Consider the following 24,873-nt stretch of genomic DNA (forward strand, 5'->3'; position numbering starts at 1 on the left):
GAACTACAGTGTAGCCTGGGATTGCAAAGGCCAACCACTTAAAGCTTAGGAAATGTCAGGAGTGCTTTTAGTTTGCTGATACTAATGTTATTGAACAAAAACTTAGCTTTTGGTACATTAGTCTACGGGAGTTAAAACAGATGAGCATCCTTGTCATGTCCATCTGCGGTCTAATGCAAGAACAAATGCACTTCACACAACACACCACAGCACAGCTTTTGAGACAGCTCCCATCACTCACAAAACCCATGCGCATACATAGAAAAGCCATTTGGAGCATCACCTTTAGACAGCAGGTTAGCAGCTCAGTCTGCACCTCAAGACTGCATCTTAAAGCTCCCTTTGATCAGTTACTGAGCCCGTCTTTTGATGTTAGATCTTCGTTTTTTAGTAAGCAAGAGAGGAAGAGATTAAGTGAGAGAATGAGAGGCAGACAACAGTGAATGTCAGTCAAACAGAACAGGAGCGGATTAGAGCTTTACACACGATGCATTCAAATGCCTGCCTGGTTTCAAAGAAACAACCACCATCTGAGAATCTAGATAAAAAGAAATAGAAAACAATTTAAGCCATTGCATACTTCATTTTTCCTGAGCGTGCCCAAAGGATAACATTCCTCAGTAAAACTCTAAAGCCTATTATGAGCAGAAAGTACTGGTTGCAGCACTCAAGTTCCCCCAGGCTTCCTTTGTGGATGTGTGCCTGCCATGTGCCAAGCCCTGCGTGTAATCACAAATATACTAAGACAATAGTTAGCAGCAGTTATTAATCCCACCACCATGGAACAAAATAAACAAAAAAATATGACTCTTGTCTTCCAGAGCATTATAGATTTGTGGATGAGGGAAAAGGAGGGGGAAATGGGGAGGAAAGGAAAGGAAAGGAAAGGAAAGGAAAGGAAAGGAAAGGAAAGGAAAGGAAAGGAAAGGAAAGGAAAGGAAAGGAAAGGAAAGGAAAGGAAAGGAAAGGAAAGGAAAGGAAAGGAAAGGAAAGGAAAGGAAAGGAAAGGAAAGGAAAGGAGAGAGAGTGGAGAAGAAGGAAGGGGAGAATATATGAATCCACGTTGTTACATACTGGTCTAGTAGCACAGCTACAACGAATTTGTGACTCACAGAACAAGGAGGCCTAGGATGCTGTGTGAGTCTGAGGGCCTCGTGTTACAGCTGATTGGCAGGTAAGGTCAGAAAGATCTAGACAGTGACGAAATGGAGATGGCCAAGGACAAGAGACACGATGGCAGCCGAGGTGTCAATGGTCTAAAGACACAGGGAGAAGGGGGCTCCCGTAGACATCTGCACTGGGCTCTGCTCTCTCTTCACGGAAGAGCCGTTCTGCCACAGCAGCCCATGACCCCATCTGTTACAGAACGCTTCCCCTCTGCCCACCGAGAAAGAATGCTGCCATGGCTGGAGGGCAGAGCCTATTTCAGGGCCATGTTGTACCTTCTCTCCCACAGGCAGGGACACACCAATACCACTCGTGTTCATTGCTATTTTGTCTATTAACCTACAGCTTAGAGTCAATCCTGTTCTAGACTAAAGAGGAGCCTTCCTCTTTGTTCAAAAAAATTTACCTACTTCCTTCATTACACAGAACATAGGACACAGGAACAAAAGTTTGTAAAACATAGTTAAGAGTTTGAATCACACTATATTGGCATTTAGAATTTGTGGGTATTTTTTTTTATTTTTCGAGACAGGGTTTCTCTGTAGCTTTGGAGCCTGTCCTGGCACTCGCTCTGTAGACCAGGCTGGCCTCAAACTCACAGAGATCCACCTGCCTCTGCCTCCCAAGTGCTGGGATTAAAGGCGTGCAACACCACCAACTGGCCTTCAGTTTGTTTTTTAACAAAGTTGCTAATTTAGTCCCTGTTATCTAGTTATACTTCTGACTTTATTTCTGGGCATGGAGTAGGCATGGATCTCCTCATGTACTGATTTATTTTTAAAAGGTCTTGATTTATAACAACTTACCTATTACAAGGGCAGACGCAAAGGCCACAGCACTTGTTGAGTTCTGTTAAAGTCTTCTCTGCCTCTCTCATGTCTTTATTTATTTGGTCCATGCCTTCTTCTATGCGATTTAGTTGTTCTAAGAATAAGTTGTGGTGTGTTACATTCACAGACGTCCAGTGAAAATGCTATTGTTACCCAGCAGTAAGCTGCAACCTCCACTCTACCAATCACCTGCCAGTGAATATCAGTACCAGAAAAACACTGATGGAGAGGATCCTGGACCTCACTGTAGGACTTGTTCACCAGTGGCATGTGAGGGTTGGTCAGAAACCACTCCTGCAACCAGACCAGAGCCCAGCACTTCTAGCATTTAGTCACGACCTTGATGAAAGCCAGGCGGGATTAACTAAGGCCACCAGAATGTAGCCCTCTTTTAGAACTCGCTATCTGACAATGATCAAAGAATACCATGTTAATGTGCAACTGACAAACACACACAGTGAGCCGTGCTTGTCTGATTGACTTGTATCCAGCTGGGCGCTGTTGCCTCTCATCCCAATCCCAATGACCACGATACCAGAATTTAAATAAGAAAAGGAAGAAGCATATTACTCTTATCTTATAAAGAGAAGGTTGAATTTTTTAAGTGGCTGATTTTATAGGGACTTTTGCAATGTAAGTCAAACTGAAGAGTTTCTTCAACGACTTCAACTCACCTCCTTGCTCATCCAGCATAGTGATAGTCTTGATTCCCGCATCCTGAGACTAAAAGGGAGAAAGGAAGATCAAAGTACAAGAAAACAGTGCAAAATAACATCAAAGCCTGCAAATCCTGACAAATGACAAAGGTTCATATCGAAACCAAATTCTCAGGACCTAGTATTACAGACAGAACTAGTTGTCTCACAGCCACACATATTAACCCTAAAGCAATTAAGTCAGAGTTTATCATAAGTTTATCTTCCCTGCCCATATTCAATATTTGCAAAGAAATAAAAAAGAAATGGCTTATCAGTGCATCACTGGACAGTCTTCTGGTTTCAAATAACATCAATTACAGCTAGTGCTAATATCCCGTCCATATATTTCTATATGTGAAGACTGAACGTTTCTTACCTCTATGGCTAAGCCCAGGATTCTCCTTGTACTTTCCAAAGACTAGGAAGAAATACAAAGTTAGTTATAGCATTCCAAAAACTATAGGAAAACAAACTGATCACAGGCTATATTTATGATACTACTTAATTGTTAAAACTTGCCAGCACATCCCCTTCTTTACAAGAAAGCAAAAAAGGAGATCGATCACTCCACTTTCATCTTCTTCCTACTAGGCACTCCTCAAGAGACTGCAGATGGTGGAGTCAATGCAATTTCACACAGGTAGGCAGAAATATGTTATTATATAGATTTTAAGGAATCATTAAAGTTCAGAATTCCTTCCAGGATTGCAAGTAACTGTTAAATACTAACCACCTTAGAGGGATCAAGAAGAAGCCAAAGTGGTCTCTAAAAAACTACTCTCACTTTTCTGTAGAAATGGAAACAGGGGCCTGCAAAATGTCTCATGAGGTAAAAGTGCTTACACCAAACATGGAGTCCACATGATGGAAGGAGAGAACAGAGAATGACCCTTGGAAGTTGACTTCTGACCTTCACATGCATCACACACACACATACACACACACACACACACACACACACACACACACGGGGGGGGGGGGGGGGGGGGACTGGAAACTAAATTAATTAAAATGTAGTAAAATTTCAAGTTAAAAAAATCATTCACCTCATCGGTAACTTGGTGAGCCCTTAGCTGAATTTCTTCTGATGACAGATTATCCATGATGGATCAAAACTATACTGGACAAAGAAACAGAAATATGGATACTCTAGAAGAATAAGGATACAGAAAAGTTTGAGCAAAAATAATGTATTTATAGGATTTAGGTACTTACCAGGCAAGTAGGATAAAAGAGACGATTTCATTACCTGTTCACCTGTACCACAGAGCCAGGAACTCAGGCTAAGAGAAAAAAATATTTATAGAGACATTTTATTTATGTCTGAATAAAGAAAGCTTGCCTGAAGATCAGAGGCCAAAACTAACCCACTATAGGCCAGACAATGTAGTCACACCCCTTTAATCCCAGTACTAGGTAGTCACCCGCCTTTAATCCCAGCTCTAAAGGGAAATATAAGACAGGAGGAGACAGAGGCTCAGGGCTCAGTCTGCAGTCGCCCAGCCTTGGTAGAGGTAAGACTTTCTAGTGGCTTGATTGTTTTGTTTTTCTGATCTTCAGCTTGAACCCCAGTATCTGTCTCTGGGTTTCTACCATTTGTGCTACATTTGGCGACCAATGTCTGGGGTACGAATTCACATAAAAGCTGCTGGCACAGGCTGGAGCTGCACAGGGGCTCCAGCCCCACCCAGCTAGGCTTTTCTTTTTTCCTCACCTTTGACATAGTTGGGGATTTTTCTGTTTTAGCCTTCAGGCAGCTCCCCAACACATGTGCTTTTTCTGAACAATGTCATGTGTGTTTTTCAAACAGTGTCGCCCCCCCCCCCTCACTCCATGGGTTGCGGGATCTCCTTGACACCTTTCTCAAGCTGCTGCCAAACTAGGCAGCTGCCTTGAAATCCAGTCAGGCCTCTACTGTTCTATGCAGCAGCGATAAGCCTCACATCCTCATCAACACTGTCGGTAGATTTGGTAAGACAACTGGGAATTCTTAAAGGAAGGAATTAGTTAAAAGAAAGAGATTTTTCCCCCACATTAAAAAATGGAAAAAAAAACATTATAATGGAAAGATTTGGATCTCTGTATGATAATAAGCTGGACAGTCTGAAAATGGAACAGTTATACGAGAGGATATCTAATTCAGATGGATTTATGTAAGGTCATTGCAAACATCATCAGCTTTATAATTTTTGTCTTATCATTAAAAAGTTGGTTAATCTGAGATACAGGCCTTTGAAAAACCTAATAAAACAAATCACAGAGATATTTAAACCCAGACAGAAGAATTTAATCAAGAGCAAATTTCAGCATTGCATTACAAGAACAGAGAGGAACAGCCTAAGGTTTTCAGAAAACCAACCTTAATATTTCCAGTAACCTTACAGGAATTGCCAAGTGGCAGAGACTCTGCTACAGTAAACTGGACTTCTGTGCCAATGTTACATTTAAGGAGAGTCAAGGAAGCAATAGTCTCATATGGCATTACATTCACCTTTTGTGAAGCAACTGTTAAAATTGTGGTCAGTTTGTAATAGAATTATCCCTAACAACTGGATAGAGTTGGTTAAAATTAAAAATACGAATAAATGGAATCATTAAAGGTCTTGTAGACACAGATGTGGATATGACAATAATTTCATCAGAATCTTGGCATCCAAATTGGCATCCATTCACATCCTCTTCAGGATGCAAATGTTTAGTTTTAGGGATTGGAACTTTACTCAGGTAAAGTAGAGCATGAGATGGGTCAAATGTATAGGACCAGAAAGACAGAGGAATGTTAAAAACATATGTGGCTAAAATAACAATAAATTTATGGGGACGTGATTTGTTACAGCAATGGAATATTCTCCTAATCTTAGAAACAAACTATAAATTAACATATGTTTCTTGAAAAAATATTGGGTTTTATAAAGAACAGTCACCAACCATTCAGGTTGTGCAAGAAGAGGGTACAAGAGCTGCTGATATTTTAAAGGCACCAACAGCTCTACCTTCAAAAAGGTTGACAGACAAACCTCTATAAGTTAATCATTGGCCTTTAATAATAGAGAAAATGCAGGCTTTAGAACAACTGGTACAAGAGCAACTAGATGCTCAACATATTGAAGAATCAAGCAGACCTTGAAATTCTCCTGTACTTGTTGTTAAAAAGAAATCTGTTTTGCTTTTATTTGTTGTTTTGTTGATCCCTGAGACTCTCTTCTAACACATGTACAACGTAATATCTGTGCCGTGACATAATATGGGCTCAGAATCGTACATACACAGGCACATATTATTTATACATGTACATGCATACAAATGTAATATAAAGCTAGAAAATGCAGTAAAGAAAACCTGTATCTGTCCCATGATGCTTCCACCTTACATGGGTTAAAGCAGCAAACTCGAGATAGTGTTTCTCTGTAGTTTTGGAGCCTATCTGTCCTGGCTCTTGTAGCTCTTGTAGACCAGGCTGGCCTCAAACTCACAGAGATCCACTTGCCTCTGCCTCCCAAGTGCTGGGATTAAAGGCGTGCGCCACCAATGCCCAGCTTTGCTTTGCTTTGCTTTTCTGATCTTCAGCTTGAACCCCAATATCTGTCTCTGGGTTTTTATTATTCATGCTACAGATATTTAATGCTCTTAGTACAAGAAATAAGCCTAAAACACAGGAGAAATATTTTTTTTTTTAGTCAAGCAGTTCTATATCCTAAGTGGGCTTGATCTTGCTAATGCAAGAGGATGACCTTGAACTTCTGAAAACAGGGTTTCAGGAATGCTAGGACAAGCGCTCTACTCACCAAGTTACATCTCGAGAACCAGGTGAAGTACTCTTTCCAATGGGAAAGTGGTTCTTGGCTTAAAAAGCAAGGCATCAATGAAACACACACTTTGAGAGAATATCAGAATGAGTTTCTAGGCCAAGTAGATCACTCAGTGAGTAAAAGCACTTGCTACGTAAGCACAAGCCCCTGCGGGCATTGAGATGGCTTCAGTAGGTCAAGGTGCTTGCCATGCAGCCTAGTGGAACCCAGGTAAGGTGGAAGCATCATGGACAGATACAGGTTTTCTTTACTGCATTTTCTAGCTTTATATTACATTTGTATGCATGTACATGTATAAATAATATGCGCCTGTGTATGTACGATTCTGAGCACATATTATGTCACGGCACAGATATTACGTTGTACACGTGTTAGAAGAGAGTCTCAGCTATCAGTCTCCACCCTCCACTGTGTTTGAGACAGGGTCTCTTTTTGTTCTCTACTGCATATACCAGGCTGCTGGGTCCAGGGATTTTCCTGTCTCCACCTCCCATTTAGCCATGAGTGCTGGGATTATACTTGAGCTTCTGCACCTGGCTCTACAGGGGTTCTGGGCATCTGAACTCATGTTCTTATGATTGCATGGTATTGTGACATTTTGTTTATGTTCTGACAAGCCTTGCCTGGAGATCACAGGGTGGGAGCTAGAAGTTGAGCAGCAGTGGCACGCGCCTTTAATCCCAGCACTTGGGAGGTGGAGACAGGAAGTGATAAAGTGGGGTGTAGACAGGTTCTCAGCCTCCTCTGCTTCTCTGACCTTCCAAGTTTTTACTCTGATCTATAACTCCTGGTTTTTACTGATTAAAAATTAGACTAGTTGGGTTGTGGTGGTACATGCCTTTAATCCCAGCACTCAGGAGGTAGAGTCAGACGGATCTCTGTGAGTTCGAGGCTTATGAGAGCTAGTCCGGGACAGGCTCCAAAGCTACAGAGAAACCCTGCCTTGAAAAACAAAAACAAAAGAACACACAAAAAAAGATTAGACTAACGCTTCAGCATGGCGATCACTTGAACCCACTAAGACCACTTCATAGCTCTATATTACATTTCTGAAAACCAATTGTGAAAGCTCTTTGTCTATAATACAGGTAACACCTGGCTCACATTCCAGATTTGCTGTCCTGAAACATTTTCGTTCTTGTTTTTGAGAAAATGTCTCATGTAACTCAAGCTGGCTTCAAGCCTGCTATGTAACTGAGGAATACTTTGAACATTTTATCCTCCTGCCTCTACCTCCCGAGTGCTGGGATTAGAGGTGTGGGTCACCATATTTAGCCTTGGAAACTTCTGATTATATTCAGTGGGGGATGTCAGCAGGCAGAAGAGCAGAGAAGCTACTGAAATGCCCAACACTCACTCTGAAAACTGATCAACAAAGAATGATCAGGCAGAAATGTTAAAGTGTTGAGGTCAGGAAGCCTGCTGTGAACTATACCGATAAACAGAGAATCAAATTAACCAGAAATATATTACTAGGCTACACTTTTGAAGGGAACATGTTTTGCTCGTTGTTCTAGGTCTAACACCTAACAGAATCTGACAGTACATTCTTGGAAAATAACTAATGAATGAACAAACAAGTAGAGAAAAAGGGTGCACTCTCAAAGCAATGCAGCTCTTAAGAAAAGAGCTGCACAAGGTAGCAGCAAAAAGCAGGCAAACAATCACTAAAACCACACCCCAAAATCCACCACTGCAAGTGTGTGATATGGAATTAAATGACCAGTTGGTCACCGGGAGATTTCCTCTGCTGGGGCTGAGGGTGTAGCTCAGTGGCAGAGCGTTTACCTCATATGCCCAAGTCCCTTTAGTGCAATAATCATACACTTTTTCATCTTCTGTGTATTGGGAATTGAATTCGAGGCTTCAAATACACAAGGCAAATGAGCCACAATTCCCAGTCCTCTGAGTTTTATGTGTGGCTGTGTATGCAGTTAAATCTACCACATGCAATTAACTAAGCCTCAAAAGTTCATTTAAATAGTATATTTGAGGGGCTGGAGAGATGGCTCAGAGGTTAAGAGCACTGCCTGCTCTTCCAAAGATCCTGAGGTCAATTCCCAGCAACCACATGGTGGCTCACAATCATCTGGAATGAGGTCTGGTGCCTTCTTCTGGCCTGCAGGCATACACACAGCCAGAATATTGTATACATAATAAATAAATATTTTTTAAAAATAGTATATTTGAGGTCACTGAGATGGCTCACAGGGTAAAGGTGTTCATCCAAACCTAAGGACCTGAGTGCCACCCCTGTACCTACACAGAAGGAGAAAGTGACGTCTCCAAGTTATCTTCTGAACTTCCACACACGCACTGTGTCACATGTGTATGCGTGTATACATACAAACACACAAATAAGATAATTTTTACAGGCACCAGAATTTACAATATAACTTCATATTTTCCATACCTGTGGTTCAGGTAAAATATTCACACACTAAGATAGATGAATAAGATATACTGATGCTGATGCTGGACAGATGGCTCAGTGGTTAAGAGCTGGCTGAGTTCAGGTCCTGGCCTCCACATGGTGGCATGGTGTACAGATATACATGTGGCAAAACATCCAAAGAAAATTAATTTAAAAAAAGATATAAAGGCCTTTCTTAAATTAGCAACTATTCACTCATTAGATATTAACATAAAATTGCATGTTTTATTAATTTGCTAATTGTTTAGGAACCTTTAGTTTTATCATAAATATATATACCAAGCTATCATATCTCTCTGGGCAAAGTGTGGTGGTACACACTCAATCAGAACTCAGGAACTTGGAAGAGGAGGATTAGGAGTTTGAAGAGACTAGACAACACAGCCAGTCATGAGACAGTACGGAGGAAGAGAGATGTCAGGGAGTTATTTTGTACCCTGTCACCTTCAGATGTTCCTTGTTCTACTCTTGTCTGGTAGATTCCGGCTTCTTTGCCACTTCCTAGAGCCCTAGTCAAAACCTGCTCTTCCCAAACAACAAGCTCCAAAGTCACCCATGGTTCCAGTGAGTTAACTCCTTAGTGGCCAACAGAGGGACAAGAAACAAGAAGAGCACTACACACCAATCATTAGTCCCTGCAAACAGCACCTCATCAGGTTTTCAGACAATGTAGTACAGATACAGAAATACTGTGGGGGTAGGAAAGCCCAGATCGCTCAAACACACAATTTTGTAATTCTATTCCTACTACAAGTCATTGTTTACTGCCTTGCTAAAGAAAACAAAAATCTCAAATGGGTTCAAAGAGAGGCTCAAGTCTATAGCCGACTTGTTTCAAAACGAAAGACTAAGAACCTGGCCTTCTAAAAATCTGAGCTGTAGTTGGAAAGTGGATGAGTCAGGTGACAGTGAGGTCATCTGGACACACGCCCTTAACATGAACTCAAGTTCTGCTTAACACTTCCCCCTTCTCTAAGCAGAGGGCTAAGGATCAGGAAGGAACAAAGGCCTTGCAGGAAGCAGGCATGTCTACTTTGGGATTCTTTCAAAGGTTATTTTTGTTAATGTGAATATAAGGGTTTATATGCACCAATACACGCAGGAGCTCTCAGATGCCAGAAGAGGTTGTTGTTCTTTGACCTTCATGTGTACACACACACACACACACACACACACACACACTCACAAACACATAAACACACAAACAGAGTAAACAAACAAGACTCAGTTTCCTCATTGTAAGTAGGGACAATAACTTCCTTTGCTGATTTCTGGTGAAGATGTAAAGGAAATGCAAGCAGCTGGGACAGCACAAGCCTGTATTCTCTGTACATAGAAGCAGGAGGACCAGGAATTGCAGGTCAGCCTGGGCTACAAAGGATGATTCTCAAAACAAACATAAGTGGGTGATCCTTCAAAATTCTTAGCACAGCCAGGCTTGGGGTCAGCACGTGCCTTTAATTCCAGCACCTGGGAGGTGGAAGCAGGTGGATCTCTGTGATTAGTGAGTTCCAGGTTAGCTAGAGTTATGTAGAGAGATTGTCTTAAAACAAAACAAACAAACAAAAAACACAAGTCCTTAGCACACTCACTGGCACATGCCTGGTATTCAATAAATGCTACCCCACCCTTTCTTGTATTGGAGGGTTTTTTTGTTTGTTTGAGAAGGTCTCATACAGCCTAGGCACTGACCTAAAACTTACTATTTGTGGGTGACTCTGAATGTTTGGTTTTCTCTGTTTCCCATATGCTAATCTATGCCAACAAACACCATTTAAAATTTGGATAACTTTTTTTGCTATTTTTTTTTTAAAGATTTACTTATTAAGCATACAATATACTGCTGGCAAGGTGGTTGTGAGCCACCATGTGGTTGCTGGGAATTGAACTGGGGACCTCTGGAAGAGCAGTCAGTGCTCTTACCCTCTGAGCCATCTCTCCAGCCCTCTTTTTGCTATTTTTAAATGTACAACTAATGAGTCATAATATTACAAAGGTTGAAGAAGTTGACAAAGCAACATATTTCTTTATAAATCTAAAAACTTAAGATTTCCCTTAAATGGCCTTTTCTCTTTCTTCTGCCTTCACAAGTAATAAACAACACAGCCAGGTGGTGGCGCACGCCTTTAATCCCAGCACTCAGGGAACTAGAGGCAGGCGGATCTCTGTGAGTTCGAGGACAGCCTGGTCTACAGAGTGAGTTCCAGGACAGCAAGAGCTATACAGAGAAACCCTGCCTCAAAAAACCAGAGAAGAAAAACCAACCAACCAACCAAACAAACAAACAAACAAAACATGAAAAAGAATAAAAGGTAAATAATTAAAAATGCACTATAATTAGAGCAGGAAAAATATAAACTGAAAAAGTCTGGTAGAGATTCATCAAAACACTTCTAATTGGCTATGACAGTACTCAAAGTAGACATATCAGCAAATGCCCATAGTCCTACCATCTGGAAGGCTCACAGAGGACTGTGAGACCCAGGCTAGACTGAACTATAGGGAGTTCAAGGCTACTTTGAGCTACATACTGAGACCCTGTCGAAAAGACAAGGAGAACGGGGTGGGGTGGTAATAGAGAGTACTTGGTAGTCTTACAGAGGGCCTGGATTTGGCTTACAGTTCGTAACTCCAGTTCCAGGAGATCTGACTTCTTCTGGCCTCCTCAGGCACCATGTATACACATGGCGCAATACTTGTATGCAGGCAAAAAGCACACAAAAATAAATAAATCTTTTCAAACTAATTTTTTCTTCTTTAACCCAATTTCCCAAATTGCTTGCTATAGGGTTAGAGTGTAAATTTCACAAATTTATCTTCATCATTTTAAATGATATCATTTAAAATGATAGTTTATGACAACCAAGAGACTATATTTATGCCAAATGGAAAAAATAGGGGACTAGAGACATGGCTCACAAGTTAAGAGCACTTACTGCTCTGCCAGGACCCTTTGGTTCCTAGCACCATAAGGGGGGTGCTCACAACTGCCTGCAACTCCAGCTCTAGGGGGAATCTGATGCTTCTGGTCTCCACAGGCAAACACTCTTATGTGCACATACCCACACACATACACATGCATTAAATTATACACATAATTTAAAAAAAAGTGGGGCAGGGAGGCAGACCTCTGTGAGTCTGAGGCCAGCCAGGCTATATAGTGTGACCCTGTCTCAAAACACAAAAACAAACAAAAAGAATGGAGAAAATAGAGCAAGAAATAAGTTCTAGACCCAGGTTCCAAAGTATAATATCAATTCCTGGATCTCTTGAGAGAAGTCTTGCTGTTGGTACATATAATAAGTCTAAATTATTGGAAATATTCCCAAATATTGGCAGATGATCAGCCTCTCTGAATCATAAAAGAACAAAAAAAAAACCAGATTTGTCTGAAGCACAGCTAACAGAGGTTTAGAGGAAAACCTTTACTGCAGCTTAGATGGAAAATATTTCACATGAGGCAGCAAGAATCAGTTCAAACAGGGTCTGAACAAGTTATTAATAATTTTTTACATAAAATGAGCAAGTGGATAAAAGAATCCCATAAAGAAAGCAAAGACTGTAGCTGGAAAAGAGAATTTGTAACAAGCTCCTTTTTACAAACATTGTCACACAGTGTAAGAGAAAAAGACACAACATGGACAACAGTCCTTCCTTACCAGGGAATACACTGCAATAGCCCCGTCCACTTCAACAGTGACTGAAATTACAAAGGGTGCAAACCCATACACTCTCTTCTCTGTACAGACCCATGATAAACATTCATTCATCTTTTCACTTGAAGAAAGCACTAGACAGCTTCAGCAGACATATGTGAACTGGCACCACCACTATCAAGTTTATTACTAAATTTTATTATTAAATAAAGGTTACCGGAATGAACATAAACACTAAGATACTCAAGTCTGACCAAAGAGATAGCCATGAGGCTATCGGTTGGTGAAGATGCTACACAAAGAGGTGATTCAGTCTTGGCAGGATGGGTTAGGACATGAGATTACCATAGTCAAAGCAGCACAAAAATTAAAATTTACCACCAGGCGGGTATGATGGCACATGCCTATAATCCCAGCACTGGGGAAGCAGAAGCAGGAACAGTCTCAAAGTAGATGTCAGCCTTGGCTACCTACTACAAACCTGTCTCAAACAAAAACAAATTACACATTGCTTATTTCTGGAATATTCCATTTAATACTTTCAGACGGGGATTGATCACAAGTAACAGGAACTGCAGAAAGTGAAACCACAGATAAGAGAGGAGGGACTATGGCAGAAACTGGTTGGTTTTTTTTTTTTTTTTTCTGTGCAGCAGTCCTGGATGAGAACTCACTCTATAGACCAGGCTGGCCTTGAACTTACAGAGATCCACCTACCTCTGTCTCCTGAATGCTGGGATTAAAGGCATGCACCACCATCCCCAGCTCAGAAACTGTGTTTTAAACAGGTTCTCTATACAGCCCAGGCTGGACTCTGGCTAGTGGTCTTCCTGCTTCCCAATGCTAGCATTAGTAGTAAGAGTTACCTCGTAGATGTCATTCACACAGTTGTTTACAGGATTTGCTTTAGAATTCAGAGGCGTGAAAGCGGGTAGAGGTACAGAGGAAATAAAGTGGGGCACAAATGTGTGATACCGGGCAAAGATACACGGAGTGCTATCATGCTTTCTAAACACGAAAAAGAAAAAAGAATCAAGCATATGCAAACTTTTTTTTTGATGCTTCGACAGAAGGATCAGTTGTCAGAGGCCAGATAGGCTACACAGTGAGACTCAAAAGCAAACCAAAACACACAAAAACAGCAGCTAAGATGGTGCTTGTCTACCACATACAAGGCTAATATGATCCCTAGCATAAGATAAACAGGCAGACACACACACACACCCCAGGTGGTTTATAGTTAAATACATTTAACTAAATGACTATCATTTTGAAAATTCAGAAGCCAAGAAGCTAAGCATGGTGGTCCCTGCCAATACACCCCAGCACTTAACAGGCTAAACCTGGAGCTAGAGAGATGGCTCGGTGGTTAAGAGCACTTGTTAGTCCTGCAGAGGACCCAAGTTTAGTATACAGTACCAACACGATGGCTTACACCTGCCTCTAATTCTGGTTCCAGGGAATCTGGCACCCTCTTCCGATCTCCATGGGCACCGCACACATGATGAAGTTACATTAATGTGGGTAACACATACACATTATTCACAACTGCTAAGTAGGGGGAGGGGACAAATGTACTCAGCTAAGAAGGAAGTGCCGTATTTACAGTCTACAGGATGTGTTAACACTGAAGGTATTATACTAGATAAATGACAATAAACACAAAAGGTAATATTGTATACTATCATTTATAAGAAATCTGTCTTGTTTTGAGACAGGATCACCCTATGCAACTCTGTCTGGCCTAGAGCTCACTATGTAGACGAGGCTGGCCTCGAACTCCAAAGAGATCCACCAGCCTCGCATGTGCCACGATGTCCTACAAATTTATATTAAATCACCGGGCGGTGGTGGCGCATGCCTTTAATCCCAGCAGAGGCAGGCGGATCGCCGTGAGTTTGAGACCAGCCTTGTCTACAGAGCTAGTTCCAGGACAGGCTCCAAAGCCACAGAGAAACCCTGTCTCGAAAAAAAAAAAAAACAAAATATATATATATATATATGTATTAAATCCTAAAAATAGGTAAATCCTAGTCATATATATTGATGCATCCCTTTATCCCTAGTACTCAGGAGGCAGAGGCAGACAGATCCTCAAACTTTCTCTATGTGTTTTGCTTTTGAGGAAGGTCTCTCTCAACAGTCCGGACTGTTCTGAAACTCCCTATTGCCTAGTGACCCATCCCCCTGCCTCAGCCTCTCAAGCACAAGGATTACAGGTCTGGCCTGCTATGCCAGCTGTCTTTCATTCATTTCACAAGGGAAACGAGAGCCAGTCTGACGCTGCTTGCCTGACATTATGAGCCCAAGGCAGGGATATTTCAAGTCTGGGGCCACTCTGGGGTAAAAGAAGACTTCCATTCTAGCCTCAGCTAGAGTAAAAGCCTGTCTGAAGAACCAAAATAAATGGGAAAAGGAGTCCAAGTTTTCTATCTCATAACAAGAGAAAATGATTTTAAACTGGCATTCCAGGATATCCTAACTGACTTGTGCCCAGGAACCTGCATGGAAGGGGGGGGGCTATTAAACACATCCAGACTATAGCAACCAGCAATCTACTTAACCTGTTCATATGACAACACTCCCTACATTTATTAACAGTTCTTCTCAGAATTGTTTCTGAAATAAAATGCACATAAACTGCTTAGCACCGTGCCGGCATCAAGATTTATGGACTGCAAGCTATTAATGAGTATCTATTAACTGGATGATGATGATGATGGCAATGACGATGACCTGAGACAGTCTGGCATTTCAGCCCTACGCGTGCTGGACTGCACATGTGCACCACCACGCCTAGCTTGAACTGAGCATGAACAGTCAGGCTCTCAGCCATGCTCTCTACCCGTGGACCTGACTCTATTACCAGAATGTTTGAGGAGATAATCTAGGAAACTTCTAGGTAAACTTGGAATCAGTTAAGAGTCTCGATAGTTTGGGGTATATATTTGTTAGGTATGATAAAACCTTGCCAATCATCTTTAACCCATACAAGATGGTCCATGTCACAATGACTTTGTTTTAGGCTCTAGATCAGTGGTTCTCAGCCTGCAGGTCACAATCCCTTAAGAGGTTGCATATCAGATATTTAACTATGATTCATAACAGTGGCAAAATTACAGTTATTTTTTCCTGTGTTCATTCATTTTCCTTTCTCTTTAAAAAAATTTACACTGTTTTTATTGAGCTATATTTTTCTACGCTTCCCTCCCTTCCGTCCTGCAAAATTAGTTACGAAGTAGCAACAAAATAATTTTATGGAGCCAGGCAGTGGTGACACATGTCTTTAATCCCAGCACTCGGGAGGCAGAGGCAAGCAGATCTCTGTAAATTCGAGCCCTATCTCGAAAAACCAAAAATAAAAATAAAATAAAATAATTTTATGGTTGGGGGTCACAACCTTCGGAACTTGAAGGGCCACGGTATCAGGAACCTGAGAACCGCTGCTCTAGATGCACAAGTGTATGAGCGACATACCAACACACGCTGTACTTCTAGACCCCAAAGAGACACGGTAGAGAACAGATCAAAAAATAGACGGATTACAGAGAATAAGACAGAACCTTAGATATAATCCTAAGTCATCAGGCAAAACAATTTAACTCAGATTCTCTCTAGAGCTATATTTTACTACTGATTCAGTTTTTTTTAATTGTGTGGGAACCATAGCGAGGTGTGATGGTCTGCACCAATGTTGGGAGGATGAGGAAGGAGCAATACTACAACACTACATCCAGGTTGGCCTAGGACACACACACACACACACACACACACACAAAATATAAACCTGTCTCAAAATATAAAACAACAACAACAAAGGTTCCTCCCTTTATTTCCTCTCTCTGGTTTCTTTTGTACCTTCTTCTATGTGGATAACATTAGCCATTCTTATGTGGAGACTCCCCCAAACTATGCAGATGACGTGCTGCAAGTGCGCCATAGGATCGTATCTATTATAAACATCTGTATAGCGAAACACATGACTCAAGACAAGAATCGAGTGAGTCAGAAGGAACCAATGGAAACAGGAACCCAAAAATTACACTGCAGTTTTAGAGAAGTGCACATTTTAACTGTTTGGTGTCTAACACCCAGCCTTCAAGCTTGGGTCAGCTTTGGAATCTCCACAATTCTACCCTAAGTGACTTGGGAGTAATCCTGGGTGAATCCAATGGCGTTCCCCCTGCAGATGTGGAAGGTGAAAAAGCCACCTGAATGCCAGCAGCTGTCTGTCATTCCTGCAGGCTACGTATGTTAGGCACCAAGTTAAGGTAAAGATGAATGACAACGCGTCATCTCATTTGAAACGCTTCTCCAACCATCCTTATGTGAGTTGGCTCTAAAATGTATTACATTAGATGTGTTCTGCAGTTTCCAGAGTAGGCTAAAAAGAGCAATTAGCATATACATACAGAAAACATCAGTACTGAGGTCTCTAAGAACAGTAATTCCAAAGAACATTAAAGAATGGTGTTTCTGGGGCCAGCAAGAGGGCTTACATACTTGATTACCGGAGTTCCATCCCAGGAATCCACAGCTGTCTCTGACTGTGGCATGTGTACAACCACCGTGGTGATCTGAATGAGAAGGGCGCCATAGACTTGAATACTGGGTCCCCAGTTGGTGGAATGGTTTGGGAAGGAAGGATTAGCAGGTACGGCCTTGTTGGAGGAGTTGTCCCTGGGCACGGGCTTGGAGGATTTAAATGCCCATGCTATTCCCAGTTAGTTCTCTCATCCTGGTGCTTGTCTCAAGACATGAGCTCTCAGCCATCGCTCAAGTGCCAGCTCTGCTTGCTGCCCTGCCCCCTGCCGTGCTCCCCGCATGATGGCCATGGACTTTAACCCTCTGGAAAACTGCAAGGCAGATAAACGCTTTCTTCTAGAAGTTGCCTTGGTGATGGTCTTTTGTCACCAAGTGACAAAAGCAAAAATGAACTAAGACAGAAGCTGGTACAATTTAGACCAGGATGGCGTCAAACTTAAAGCCATCTGGGCCCTCAAAATGGCTAGCAGGCAAAAGTTCTGAAGTCAAGCCTGACGACCGGAATTTGGTCACTGGTACCCACATGATGGAAGCAAAGAATGGATTCTTACAAGCTTTCCTCTGACTACCTACCATGTGTGCACCCCTCAACACATACACATACAAAAAATAATAAGTAAAATGTAAAGCAAACAAAAACCCAGCAATACTCCTGTCTCTGCCTCCAAAGTGCTGGCTTTATAGGCATGAGACACCATACCCAGCTGACATAACGCTTTCAAATCCTGCCTATTGCTTACTTAATTCTTATACTTTAGTTTCTTCATTAAGTGAGAATAATTATGAGTAAATCAAGTTACATGGTTAACTCAGGCAAAATATGTATCAGCAATACCTACTCCTAGAAAAGCAGTTCAGATGGAAGTGTACTTAGTACGCAGGAGGGGCCCTGGATTTAATTCCCAAGCACCAAATAAAGCAGTGCCTAGAACAACATGTTCAGTATAGTCTATATATGAGATGAGGTTGCATGAGATTGCTGAGGGTCACCTGAAACTTGAAATTTTCCTGCTTTAACCTTCCAAGTAGTGGAGATTATAGGTATTATAACTGCCTCATAATTATTAAATATGTTATTATGGAACACTGTCCTCAGAGCATAAACAACCATTACCATCTTAATCAGAGCAACTGTGATTAGTCACAAAAGGTTCTCAAAATTGGGCCTGTTGACCTTCCCGGGGTAGAATGAGAAGACGGGGTGTCATTAGATTCTCACCTGAGATCCCAGCCACCCACTCCCAGCTCTGGCCCAACCTCACTTGGTCTTGAGGGTTGCTACAGTGTCGAAGTAGAAAGCTAGAGGAAAACCTGACAACAAAGGAACAACAACAAAGAAGCAAAAACTCCTACCAAGTATGATAAATATTTAAGGTACAGGCTAAGTTATTTAATCATTTACTTTAACATGGCCTCTCCCAGTAGCACAGCGAGAAGTATTTCTTCTGTTTGTTCTTATCTACTTCAAAGTGTTCTTTCTAGTATATCTCAATACATCATATTACAAATAACAAGTGTCCAATGGCTACCTTGGGCATCAACTTTGCTAGTGACTGAAATATTAAAATTTCTTACTTTGCCTAAGTTTGGATTTTAAAGTACTTAAGCTTTAATCTCAACACTTGGGAGGCAGAGGCAGGCTGGTCACTAGGTTCCAGGCCAGCCTGGGCTACACAGTAAGATCACGTTTTGTTTTGTTTTGTCTGTTTGTTTTAAGTGCTTTAGCAAATGAGGTCTCACAGGTTTTAAGCGTCGTATTCTCCAAGAGAAAAGAACCTGAGAAGGATCCGTTTTACCTGGCTGTGACTGAACTACCAGTATTTTACCAGGAAAGGCAGCAAGGCAGCAGAGGTTATTTCAATGCTTACAATATCTTGTAGAAAGAAGCTACACTACTTTCGAAAGGCTGAGAACATGCTGTCAAAAAGTTGTCTGTTTCTAAACTCCCCTGCGGTCAATCATCCCCGTCTCCAGGCCAAACCCACCCAGATGACAAGCAGCAAAAGAGAAAGTTCTCTCTCTCTCCTCAACCCTGACGTCTTTCGCTTCCTCCACCACCAGTTTGCTTTTCCTAACAGTGCAGTGACTAATGATTAAGGACGAAGGAAAGGAGTGTAACAAACAGAACTTCAAGATACTTTTCTCAAACCAACTACTCCGAGCCCAATTTGGGTAAAAAGTTATCCTTTGATTGCCCGTGCTCTTGGTATGCACCCGCGGGGAAGTCAAGGTAAGTAGGGACATTCCTAGACAGTGAAGTGTGCAATGCCACGAGCCTCGGGGTCAGTTTTCTCAACAACTATCTCAGAACTGTGTGGTCATTAGGGTCACCAGACAGTCTGTTAAAACTAAGGAGCAACACCGAGGCTGGAGGTGAGAGATGGGGAGTCGAACCACACAAGTCCAGGGCACCACCATCTCGCCTTCCTTCCTGTGCTGGGCTCGCCCTGGTCGCCAACGCCTGGCGTCCTTGCTCTCGGCCCAATCTACCGAGAAGTGGCCGGAGTTCACTTCTCCCCTCAAGTCCGACCCCATCAAAATTCAACCATCACCACACTCTCTTTCTCCTCGGAATATCACCCTATCCTTTCCACTGACCAGCTCTCAGCCATATTCCAAAAGACTCACCGGGGTGCTCCTGCCTCTCCTCTCCAGCCACGGCAGATCGGACACTCCTAGATAGGACCCGGTGCTAACTCGCGCGCATGCGCCCCCCCCCCTGAGGACTTCTACGCCTGCGCACTCGCCGGGAGCCGTGGGGTTAGACACGCCTCTACAGCTGGAGCCAATCACCGTGCGCGGGGGGGGGGGGCGGGTTAACTCGCCTGCCACGCAAGCGGAGAACCTGGGAACTCACCCGTTAACCGGAGAGATTTCCCCCCAACCCCCGCCCGAGGGTGGGAGGAGTTCCTGCACCCAGCCTTACGCACGAAAGGCTGCTGTTTGCCGGACACCTAAAGAGTTTGCACACCTAAGAAAAGTTGGAATGACTGTCAAAGTCTACAGGATGTTTTGATTCGTCTAAACGGGAGAAATAGATGCGTTAACACATTACAGTGAGCAGAATACGGCGCACAGGAACTCCGGGTTGCCTTTGGCCCACAATGAACAAAATTTATTTTGAGGGGTGCCTGTATGGTTACCGCAGGAAGTTACTCTTAGAGTCACGAAGGATAAGTAGGAAGCCCTCCGGAAGTCAAGGAAATAAGAACTTTGCAGGCTGTGACAATGGGATGCCAAGAACAACGAGGCGCCTTCTGGAAGTTTCTTGAGGTTCATTCTTGTTAGAAGTTTTAAGAGTTCACTTTCTGAGTCCAGAGAAATGAAGGCGTGATAGCTCGCATCGTGTAGTTCTCAGGCTATTTCGAAGGCTGAGGTTGGAAGATCACCTGACTTCTGGCATGTAAGGCCAGACTGACGACATACTGAGATCCTATTTCAACACCAACTCCAGAGGAGGAAGAAAGTAGGGGCTATCTGTAGGGTAGGGGAGAAAGGTAGCACTTAGCACACCAGAGGCTTATCCCTGAGTCCATCAACAGCGGCGCTGGGAGTCAAGCTAAGGAGAGAAGCAGCTCTTTATAAAGAGTAAATTTTGTAAATTTTGGAATAATGAGCCAAATAATAATTCATTTTATGGCCATTGAATTACTAAAGGATTTTAGACCACTTGCCCCAAGAATTCTTCCAAGCACCTCTAGGAGTAAAGCCAAATGCTAGCAATCTAGAGAATAAAACTATTCGGGGGCTGGAGAGATGGCTCAGTGGTTAAGAGCATTGTCTGCTCTTCCAGAGGTCCTGAGTTCAATTCCCAGCAACCACATGGTGGCTCACAACCATCTGAAATAAGATCTGGTGCCCACTTCTGGCCTTCAGCATACACACAGATAGACTATTGTATAAATAATAAATAAATATTTAAAAAAAAAACTATTTCAAAGAAATAGTATCTTCCTAAGTTATAGAAGATGAAGCTTGGGAAATGTCTTTTGGATTTAATAACCTGGGAGTGTGACAGTTGGCAAACACTGCTATAGTATGGAGAGAGGAGAGAAGTCAGGACAGGTTATAAAGAGCCTCTGAAAAGGGAGGAGTTATGTGTTCTGTTCGTTTTTATTTTATCAGAATGAAGACAGGAAAACGTGAATATGGGAGAAAAGACCCAAATGAGAAAAACGATTGAATTTTTAAAAAGGGTGTGCGTGATAATCTAGATAAAGATTTTGAGAGGGTTAGAGCTGAAGTACTCAAACCACTGATGGAGTTGGTGGTGCATGCCTGTCTTTAATCCCAGCACTCAGGAGGCAAAAAAGGGGGATCTTTTTGAGTTTGAGGCCAGCCTGATCCATTTAGCTCCAGGTGAGCCAGGACTGCATAGTAATCCCTTGTTTTAAAAATAAAATAAAATCATGGTTTGGAGAGATAGCTGTTCTTCCAAAAGACATAAATTCAGGAGCCTCCACAGGCACCATGCACAAGGATGGTACACAGATATTCATGCAGGATAAACATACAGGTAACATATAAAGAATTTCTTAAAAATCAAACTGATAGGAAACCTAGGATAGTGGCATAGTCCTATAATCTCAGTATCACGAGATGGTGGATTACAGTACAAAGTCATCGCTGACTATACAATGATTTTGAGGCTAACATTAGCTCTCTGAGACCCCATCTCAAACAATAAAACCCATAGGACAGAGGCTGCTGGCAAGAAGGTTCATCAGATAAAGGCAGTTGCTATCAAGCCTGAAGACCTGATTTCCATCCCTGGAGCCCACACAGATGTGGGTCCCCTGACTCTCTATATACGTGCACCAGATGACAAGAATGTTGCTCCACACAGACACAAATAAATAGATGTAAAAACAAACAACCCTAGACACTGACCTGAAAGGAACATTCCCAGAAGAGAGACCAACCCACACAGAGTTGGGAGGGAGGGAGGAAGATTCTCAATTTTAACAACCAAATGTATCTGTAAGCCTGTCTGTTTAGAAACAGGAAGTTGTTTTCTGAGAAGTCAGAGAAAGAGCCTCTGCTGATTAGAAAGGTGGCTGCAAGTTTAAGGAACTTGGAAAGCTTCGAGATGATTGTAGAACGTGATAAACTAAACTGACCAGAGGAGAGGACTGATAAGCACTATAAACTGCTTGTTTACAGCCTGTAGAAATGAACTCAGCAGTTTCTGTTTTGTTAATCTTTCTCAAATCATTTCTTCAGGGCAGGGAGGAAGAACACATATGGCTGAATTCATTTAGAGCTGGGATGGTTACGGGATGTGGTACAATGTGGTACAGTAGTTCTCAGCTAGAGGCCGTTTCCGTCCTCCACAGGACATCGGGCAGGGTCTGGAGAGTTGGGGGAGCCTTATCTTAGAATGCACTAGCCAGCAACTGACGGCAATTATCTGCTCCAAAACGTTAATATTTTAAAGTTGTGAAATCCTGCTGGGCGGTGGTGGTGCATGCCTTTAATCCCAGCACTTAGAAGGCAGAGGCAGGTGGATCTCTGTGAGCTGGAGGTCAGCCTGGTCTACAAGAGCTAATTCCAGGACAGGATCCAAAAACTACAGAGAAATCCTGTCTCGAAGAAAAAAAAAAAAAAAAGGTTGTGAAATCCTGATTTAGGGTTATCTTGGTCCTCACCTATATTGGCTTTCCCTTAAATTATGGCTCAGAATTTACAGAGCAAAGCAGTTCTGTAGCAGGCTTCAAGGATTTGTGATGTCACAAACACACAATTGGAAGAATTCCCTAAACCTTTAGAAGGAATCTGGATTTACACATTAATGAAGGTAGCTGTTTATTTTGATTTGAGGCTTTGATAGTTTTCTTTCTTTCTTTAGTGTGTGTGTGTGTGTGTGTGTGTGTGTGTGTGTGTGTGTGTTTTGAGACAGGGTAGCCTTGGCTGTCCTGGAACTCACTCTGAAAGACCAGGCTGGCCTCAAACTCACAGAGATCTGCCTGCCTCTGCTGTGATTAAAGGTGAGCACCACCACGCCCAACTCTGACAGTTTTCTTAAATGGAGCTGTTCTTGTAACTGTTTACTATAATCACTGCAAGATCCCAAACGAGCATGGCTGCTCAAAATTTAATAATACATTAAATATTCTCATTTGAACCCTAAAAACTGACATTCCAAGAAAAATATCACTTTACATAAAGTTAAAAATTACTGCCAGGTGGTGGCGGCGCACTCCTTTAATCCCAGCACTCGGAAAGCAGAGGCAGGCAGATCTCTGTGAGTTCGAGGCTACAGAGAAACCTTGTCTCTAAACCCCTCCCCGCACGGTAATAGTGGCAAAAGCCTTTCTTTAATCCCAGATAATCCTAGCACTCAGATTAGCAGAGGGATCTCTGAATTTTAGGCCAGGCTGTTATACAGAGCAAGTTCCAGGACAGCCAGGGCTACCCAGAGAAACTTTGTCTCGAAAAACAAAACAAAACGAAAATAAATAATTACTAGCTAGGCTAAGATTTAAATTTAGTTCTGTTTTTGCTGAGACAGTTTCACTTTGTAGCCCAGAAACTATGTAACCCTGGCTAGCCTTGACCTCATATTGACCCTCCTCTTACAACCTCCAGAATCTGGGGTCTAGGTCTACCTGCTCAAAAGTTTCACAAAAAAGGAATAGTTTTGAAATTTAGTTAAGACAGTGTCACAGTTTATGGTGGAGGGCTATTAAAGTAGGAAAGAAAAAAAAAAGTCCAGAAAAAGCTAGGAGAATGAGAGAGAGGTGGAAAAAAGGCTGAATGAAAGCGAGGTGCAGGGACCTACCTCGGTTCTTCTTGTGAAGGGCCTTTTGCCCGGTGTCCGTTGTTCACTTCTTATGTTCAAATAAAGCTAGCTGATTGAAAGGAGCAGATGGGGTAGGGGGTGGGGGTGGGGAAAGGGAGCGCGCGGGCTGCGTGCGCTTGCGCGCTGGCGGCGGCGGCGTCAGTGCCCGGCGGGGAGCGGGTCCCAGGCCGCCGCCGGACCGGAGGCTAAGGGGGCCTCTGGGAGCTCCCTCGCCGGGCCCTCGGTAGCCTGATGGCGTAGGAAGGACGGGCTGTGAGTGTGAGTATGGAGGGCCTGGCCTGGTGGGGCGTATAGGAGGCCGAGGGTCGAATGGTCTGCCCCTTGAGCAAGTGGTGGGGCTGCGCCTGCACGCAAGCCACGCCATGGTGCCGCCTCCGATCCGCGTGGGTTTAGAGTTTACGGGCGAGCGGGGCACCTGGCTTCAGGGTACAGACCCACGGGGGCGGTCCGATTCTGCTCGCAACCCCTCAGGCTGGACGCGTGGCTCCGGGTCTTTGACCTCTGAGACAGGCCCTGACCTTTGTCGGCCTGGGGTCCGGGAGGAATCTCAGCCTTAGTCTTGTGTTTAAAAGCTGCGGATTTCAGCCTTCCCGCCTCTCAAGACTGACAGTCTCGCCTCTTTTTTCTGCCTTTGAGGTCTCTGCTTTGGGGAAGCTGTTCTAGCAACTAGTGGAACACTATGTGTCCATTTAATATTTAGTGTAATCTCAGTGCGTAGTTAATGGAGAGGAGATGCTTGCACCGCCTCACACTTTAGTCTGGTCAGTGTAGTATCTTTGAGAGTGAAGTAAGCCATCTTGTTGGGGAAGTTTTAGATTTCACTGTTTCTGGTTTGTTTGTTTGTTTTTTTGGTTTTTTTTTTTCATCTTAGAACCAGATAAGGAAGTTTTTTTTTTTTTTTTTTTTTTTTTTTTTTTTTTTTTTTTTTTTTT

At 42.7% G+C, this 24,873-nt stretch overlaps 2 protein-coding genes across 6 annotated transcripts in view; one reads left to right on the forward strand and one right to left on the reverse strand.

Moving 5' to 3' along the window:
- The window catches only part of Snap23 (synaptosome associated protein 23), a 34,128-nt gene extending 10,187 nt beyond the window's left edge, over nt 1-23,941 (reverse strand). The window contains exons 1-6 of one of the 3 annotated variants that reach the window (XM_050134262.1): nt 23,921-23,941; nt 3,911-3,978; nt 3,742-3,815; nt 3,072-3,113; nt 2,672-2,720; nt 1,974-2,091 (exon numbers count right to left, since the gene is read on the reverse strand). In XM_050134262.1, coding sequence (XP_049990219.1) covers nt 1,974-2,091; nt 2,672-2,720; nt 3,072-3,113; nt 3,742-3,798 — 266 coding nt within the window. In that variant the 5' untranslated portion in view covers nt 3,799-3,815; nt 3,911-3,978; nt 23,921-23,941. Of the gene's footprint in view, nt 1-1,973; nt 2,092-2,671; nt 2,721-3,071; nt 3,114-3,741; nt 3,816-3,910; nt 3,979-19,767; nt 19,860-23,920 lie in introns of those variants that run through there. The other 2 variants (XM_050134261.1, XM_050134263.1) reach the window with 2 other exon arrangements.
- A 98-nt stretch (nt 23,942-24,039) lies between these two features.
- Nucleotides 24,040-24,873, forward strand: part of Znf106 (zinc finger protein 106) — a 52,594-nt gene continuing 51,760 nt past the window's right edge. For all 3 annotated transcript variants that reach the window (XM_050134252.1, XM_050134253.1, XM_050134254.1), the window contains exon 1: nt 24,040-24,199. The gene's annotated coding sequence lies outside the window, so the exon portion shown is untranslated. The remainder of the gene's footprint in view (nt 24,200-24,873) is intronic.

This window comes from Alexandromys fortis, unplaced genomic scaffold (assembly GCF_014885135.2).
Source record: "Alexandromys fortis isolate MF-2015 unplaced genomic scaffold, M_Fortis_MF-2015_v1.1 scaffold_6, whole genome shotgun sequence".
Taxonomy (NCBI): Eukaryota; Metazoa; Chordata; class Mammalia; order Rodentia; family Cricetidae; genus Alexandromys; species Alexandromys fortis.